This window comes from Salvelinus fontinalis, chromosome 41 (assembly GCF_029448725.1).
Source record: "Salvelinus fontinalis isolate EN_2023a chromosome 41, ASM2944872v1, whole genome shotgun sequence".
Classification (NCBI taxonomy): Eukaryota; Metazoa; Chordata; class Actinopteri; order Salmoniformes; family Salmonidae; genus Salvelinus; species Salvelinus fontinalis.
In genome coordinates, this window is record NC_074705.1 from 21463890 (window position 1) to 21471086 (window position 7197).

General features: G+C 42.2%; 1 protein-coding gene across 1 annotated transcript; it reads left to right on the top strand.

Annotated features, from left to right (window-relative positions):
- Positions 1-5434: 5434 nt before the first annotated feature.
- On the top strand, positions 5435-6692 carry LOC129840572 (neurogenic differentiation factor 1-like). Its single transcript, XM_055908540.1, has one exon. It carries the CDS (start codon positions 5515-5517, stop codon positions 6508-6510), a length of 996 nt encoding a protein of 331 aa, XP_055764515.1. The 5' UTR covers positions 5435-5514; the 3' UTR covers positions 6511-6692.
- Positions 6693-7197: the final 505 nt, after the last annotated feature.

The following is a 7197-nucleotide window of genomic DNA, read 5'->3' on the forward strand; positions in this document are numbered from 1 at the left end:
TTGAGGGGGTTTCAATGGAAAATGGCCAATATAACACCAATCTACAAGTCAGGGGATAGATTGGATGTGGCCAAATACCGTCCAGTATCAATTCTATGTGCTCTTGCCAAAGTGTTGGAAAGCTGGTTCACATGCAAAGAGGTAACTAACTTATCACTCAACAGCTTATTTATAGTTTTCTATCAAAGTGGTTTTAGGAAACTACACAGCACATCTACAGCAGTGCAAAGGGTTGTCGAGGACATCAAGTTAGCTTGTAACATCTAGGAAGTCATAGCAGCACTATTCTTGGATCTGAAGAAAGCTTTTGACACTGTTCCCGAGGAAGCTTGAGAAACAAGTTGACAGTATTGCAATCAAGTGATTTACATTATACTTACAGGGGAGGAGTCAGTACACTAAACTGCAAAGCATGAAGTCAGCCCAGGTACCTGTGGTGAATGGAGTACCACAAGGGAGTGTGCTTGGACCCCTGGTGTTCCCAATTTACATAAAGTACCTTCCATCAGTGCTGGAGAAACGTTGTATACATATGTGACCGCCCGGCTCAAATCGGTCTCATGTAGCAAAATTTGTAATGGATTGGCTAAAAGCAGACACTTAGAGCTACAAAATGGTATGTCATACGCTACAGTTTAGGAACAAGGGGAAAGTAACTTCACTTTGAAAGTTGATAAACTTGTAAACTCTTTTGAGAAAATGGCCTTTGAATGTTTTGGTACTACTATTGGAGAGCCCTTCTTTGTCTGTACCGATTCAGCATCGTTCACACCCTCTTAAGTTTTAGCCCAAACCATCTCTTTAAGGGTTGAGCCGAGTGTTTTGTACTAACAGCAATCAAGCAAGCTACTTCCAGACATCTAAGTGAGAGAGCTCACTGAACATAACTCGCCCTAGCAGAGCTGGTTAGGCTGTTATGTTATCCAGAGCGTTGGTGCCTGCAGAGCGTTTCGCGTTCAGAGTGCACACTGGAAGCTCTGGCCGATGAGTAGGGTTGATCCGAACGTTCTGACCTCACAATGACAGTCAAGCACCCAAGCTAACTGGCTAACATTGGCTAGCTTGCTAGCTACTTCCAGACCCAAAATGAGAGAACACCCCACTCTGACCATTTTACTTATCCTAGCAGAGCTGGTTAGGCTGTTTTCATGTTTTCCAGAGCTTTGGTGACTGTAACTGTGCTGCAGGCAATAATTTATTTACGCTTTTTGCTGACGTTTACTGACACCGGCAATATTCATTGGGTGTTGAGCGTTCATAAATTCCTCAGTTATTTTGCACTCTGGCACACTAAGACTAGAGTCTTTTGTTAACCTCTCTAGGGTACGTGAGACGGTAGCGTCCTACCTCGTCAACAGCCAGTGAAACTGCAGGGCTCCAAATTCAAAACAGAAATCCCATAACTAAAATTCCTCAAACATACATGTATTTTACACCATTTTAAAGATAGACTTGTAAATCCAGCCACAGTGTCCGATTTCAAAAAGGCTTTACGACGAAAGCAAACCAAACGATTATGATAGGTGAGTGCCTTTTGACAGAATAACACAGCCATTTTTCCAGCCAAAGAGAGGAGTCACAAAAAGCAGAAATAGAGATAAAATGAATCACAAACCTTTGATGATCTTCATCAGATGACACTCATAGGACTTCATGTTACACAATACATGTATGTTTTGTTCGGTAAAGTTCATATTTATATCCAAAAATATGAGTTTACATTGGCGCGTTACGTTCAGAAGTTCCAAAACATCCAGTGATTTTGCAGAGCCACATCCATTTACAGAAATACTCATTATAAATGTTGATGAAAATACAGCAGTTATGCATGGAATTTTAGATGCACTTCTCCTTAATGCAACCGCTGTGTCAGATTTCAAAAAAGCTTTACGGAAAAAGCAAACCATCCAATAATCTGAGTCGGCGCTCAGAGCCCGATCAAGACACAAATATATCCGCCATATTGTGCAGTCAACAGAAGTCAGAAATAACATTATAAACATTCACTTACCTTTGATGATCTTCATCAAAATGCACTCCCAGGAATCCCAGTTCCACAATAAATGTTTGTTTTGTTCGATAATGTCCATCATTTATGTCCAAATTCCTCCTTGTTGTTCTAGCGTTCAGTACACTTTCCAAACTCACGACGCACGGGCAAGTCCAGCGGAAAGTACGGACGAAAAGTAAAAAAAGTTATATTACAGTCCGTAAAAACATGACAAACGAAGTATTGAATCAATCTTTAGGATGTGTTTAACATAATTCTTCAATAATGTTCCAACCGGAGAATTCCTTTGTCTTCAGAAGTGCGATGGAACAGAGCTCGCTCTCACATGAACGCGCATGGTCAGCGCATGTTCAGGTCATGGTAGACCTTACTCAATCCCCTCTCATTCGGCCCCACTTCACAGTAGAAGCATCAGACAAGGTTCTAAAGACTGTTGACATCTAGTGGAAGCCTTAAGAAGTGCAACATTAACAATATCCTACTGTATCTTCAATAAGAGCTGAGTTGAAAATCGACCAACCTCAGATTTCCCACTTCCTGGTGGATTTTTTCTCAGGATTTTGCCTGCCATATGAGTTATGTTATACTCACAGACATCATTCAAACAGTTTTAAAAACTTCAGAGTGTTTTCTATCCAAATCTACTAATAATTTGCATATTCTAGCTTTTATGACTTTGTAGCAGGCCGTTTACTCTGGCCATGCTTTTAATCCGGGCGTGAAAATACTGCCCACCTACCCCAAATAAGTTAAGACATGTAGCTAGCTAGCTAAACAATTAACCATTATCCCAACTCATGACGTTACCACCCTGCATGAATCTGCAGGTAGCTAACCAACCAGGTTCAATGTTAGCTAGCTAACATTAGGCTATAACTTGTGGCTCTGAAATACAAATTATAAGATCATACACGTAACATGTGGCGGAATATTCTAATCAGGTGAGAGAAACTCATTTCTTCAAACAATCATCTTTATTCAATATCGATTAATTATTGCAATAATGAAACTAGTCAACTCAACAGTCTTGACTGTTGAGCTGAGTATCCTACCCTTTACAGACCATGCTGTTCCTTGCATAGCTGATACCAAGATTGCTTAGTCACCTCTCCCATATAGATTGAGGCCACCATAAGGCACCATGGGGTCACCATAAGCCATAAGGTGTTGTTTCCCAGATGCCAGGATAAGTAGGAACACTAATGCCTTTGTTCTGTTCCTCCAGGCTCTCTCTAGCTGGTGCAGTCTTTGAATGTAGTTTCAAAGAGCGGCTCAAGCGCATTCAGACAGCTAACGTTAGCTAGCTAACAGTACACAAACTTGAAATGAATCATTTTTTTATATTTTTTTTATTTTTATGTTCAAACGGCTCTCCTATGAAGTAGTGACCCGCGACATACGCCTAGTTTCCTGAAACAGGTCACATATACAGTATATGCAGATGACACAGTCCTGTTCTACTCAGTTAATACCACCGGAGAGTGTCAGTCTCAAAAGACATCAAGAGGGTAGCAGCTTGGTTTGCTGACAACAAGCTCTCCTTACACCCTCAGAAGACCATGGCAATGCTGTTTGGCATCCCACAAAAGCTGAGATACACAGGCAAAAATATCACAATAACAAACGGACAAAACACTTATGAAGAAGTAAACACCATAAAGTACCTGGGGATGTAGTTGGGCCTACACCTAACACTGGACTGAACACGCCAGCCTGGTCACAGGGAAACTACTATCTGGGCTTGGCACTCTAAAAAGGGCAAGGGACTTCATCTTCAAGGATGAACAGCACTTTGAGATATCAGCTGATGTAAGAAGGGCTATATAAATACATTTGATTTGATTTGAATTTGATTTTATTATCCTGACAATTTAGCACCCATGATAAAAACTCACCTGGACTACTGTGCCACAGTGTGGCTTTCCACCCTATATCATTGCAATAAGACCGGTCTTAACCAGTTACAGCGTATCATCAACAGGGTTGCTCGTATCATGACCGGGCATTCACGGAGGTAACACAGGTTAATTCTTACCGATTGAGATACAGATGAGAGGGGATGTAACCGAGTTGACAGTGTTATATACACAGACAGTGTTATATTCTCCCATCATGTCACATTTGTACACACGCAGCTCTAAGACCATTCTGACCAAGTTAGTGAAGCGGGAAACACTGCTATATTGTTATTGCGTATGCGGCTCGAGTGCCCAACCCTGGTTGAGAAGAACTATTGGCTCAGACCTCGCATCTTCCGTCTCTTAAGCCACCAGCCAAGGCACGCACGGTTAGAGTTTAAAAACCCAATTAAATCCATGTTTAGAGTTGTCTGACCCACTAGTCTACCTCTCTGTGCATTTGGGCCTCAAACTTTCTTGTGAAGGGCACTCTTTAGGGCTACAAGCTTTTTCCTATAGCCTAGAATAGGCTACAGGTGTTAATGAAAAGTTAACGGTATTCTACTACCTGAAATGTCAAATAAAAATAATAGGCCTATATCAATTGCTTAGGCTTTTGGACTAATCCAACCATCAAATCCAACATTTTCCCAAATAAATACACACTGTCACACTAAACGTAACTGTAGGCCTATAACCAACCTAATCTTTCTGCCATAACTCTAGGCCTCCATGGAAACAAAATGTAGGCCTACGCTGCTGGCAGAAATGGGTTAGGGTGCGTGTGAGCAAGCTTCTTTAATGGCATATACCTGCTAATTGGAAGAGTTAATTTATCCTGCGGGTGTTAACAGGTCCGTGCAGTCTGACTGGTGACAGATGGTCGTATTTCTTTTCAGCCACGATAGGGGAGGCACCCAGAGGTCCAGTGAATCTAAATTGGAAGCATCACGTGAAGCTTGAGGCCTTTTGCCGGGAGTCTAGGCCCGCGACATGGCACGTGTCGGAGAAAGGGGCGGGCATTGATCCCACCGTTATCCACGCATGGATTTTATAAAGTGCATCCATTGGTGCACTACACCATCAGTCAGCCTCAGCATCAACACTATAAAACCGCAGCATCTGAGGTTTGCAGACAGATTGAATCAGGACTTTTCAAAGGATATGGAACTCTTATAACGACATACTCTGCATTAAAAGGTAATTGTTTATAGTTTCAGTTAAGAATGTCTCTAATGTTAACTTTTTCTTGTCTGTAGACTGCTATTTGTGTTGGGTTCAAACAGTACTCTGCTGGTGTTTTTTATGAAAACAATTGCAAAGGCACTTTATTAAGCGCAGGGATGATGCATCAGGATGATAATGATGTAAAGTACTAGTGCCCCATTCAGCCTACTATGCCTCATAACATGATTCATTGCCTGCATGGCTATTTGGCAGGTATTAATAGTTTAATCTGTCTAAGCTCAGATCATTCAGTTACAGAATCATACATGGGCGTTAGGATTTCACAGAGCCACACACATTCACCGCAGGTGTCTTTGTATCAGCAGTTTTGAACTGTGGAAGTAACTCTCCTTCTCTGCCCCAACAGAGGACAGCACCATGCCAGTGTCACAGCAGCACGTTTCCAAATGGACTGAGGGATGCCGCGCCACTCAGAACATGGAAACCGTAAACGGTGTGCACAAAACCATGAGTAAGGACGGCGACAATGACGACGAGGATGGATTCAACAGAACGGAAGAGAGTAACAACGATGAGGAGCAGGGGGGAGAAGGAGGGTCGGGGCAAGAAGAGAGCCTTGATGATAGCCCAAAGAGGATTGGGACCAAGAGAAAGAAAATTACAAAAGCCCGACAGAGGTTTAAGGTCCGCCGCATGAAGGCCAACGCGCGAGAGAGAAACCGTATGCACGGGCTCAACGACGCGCTTGAGATTTTGCGTAAAGTTGTACCTTGCTACTCGAATACTCAGAAACTCTCCAAAATAGAAACATTGAGGTTGGCAAAAAATTACATATGGGCTCTCTCTGAGATCTTGCAATCAGATGAAAGTCCAGATTTGATGTTGTTCGTGCAGGCTCTATGCCAAGGACTGTCCCAGCCCACCACCAATCTAGTGGCAGGATGTTTGCAGCTCAACCCCAGGACGTTTTTACCGGAGCAGGTCCAGGACATCCCGTCTCAGGTGCACCAAACATCGGCTGCGTCCTTCTCTTTGCACCCCTCCTACCCTTACCCTAGCCCGCCATATGGTACAATGGACAGCTCCCATATCCACCACGCCAAGCCCCACACTGTGGACAATGCGCTTGAGCCGCTCTTTGAAACTACATTCACAGACTGTACCAGCACCAGCCCCCGGTTCGAGGGGCCCCTAAGTCCACCGTTGAGCGTGAATGGGAACCTTTCCTACAAGCACGAGTCAACGGCAGAGTTCGACAAGAACTTTGCCCTTTCCATACAATATGCAACTCAAGGTCTGGCGGGAGTACAATGTCTTCATCCTTTTTATGCAAGCTCATCAAAGCGCTTTGATATTCCCATGGACAACATTATGTCATTTGAGACTCATCACGAAAGGATGCTGAATGCTTAGCTCGATGCCAAACATTTTGTTTGATTACACATGGACAGTGAATGCACTTGTAAATGATGTATGCATTTAAAGTATTTGTTACTAACGTTAGTATGACATACAATTATACTGTTTCATTCTTCTCTGCAAACTTCTCGATAGAAAGATCAAATGAGTCTGTGTTGCCCAACCCAATCATATACCAAGACAAATAGTTTGCATTAATCAAATAATTGTTACAACAAACAATAATGGAAATAAAAACATTTCTATATGTATGACTTTGTTTGTGTATTTCTCAACCAATTACTTATCCCTCTTTGTAATGATTGTGCTATCAATGTATACCATTAATTAGGCTACTCGCTGTTTTACCCAAGCATTAGCCTGCTAACAAGAACATTGTATGTGCTGTCCGGTGCTTCAATTAGAACATCGAATAATGTAGGCTAACTAACGATAATGGACATCCAGCTTTGTACTGGTACAAAATTAGCAAACATGGACTGACTGCACTGTTCAAAGGAAAAAATATGTCAATAGTCATCATCATGTCCTTCTCCTTTCAATGGGTCAATACTCTAGCTGCTCTGTAGTTGTTGGATTCTCATACATATTATGATTAGTCAATAATACAGTTACTTCATTTGTCATTAGCCTCTGACGTTCGCCTATCAATTACTCGTAGTCAAAACACAACAGGATACT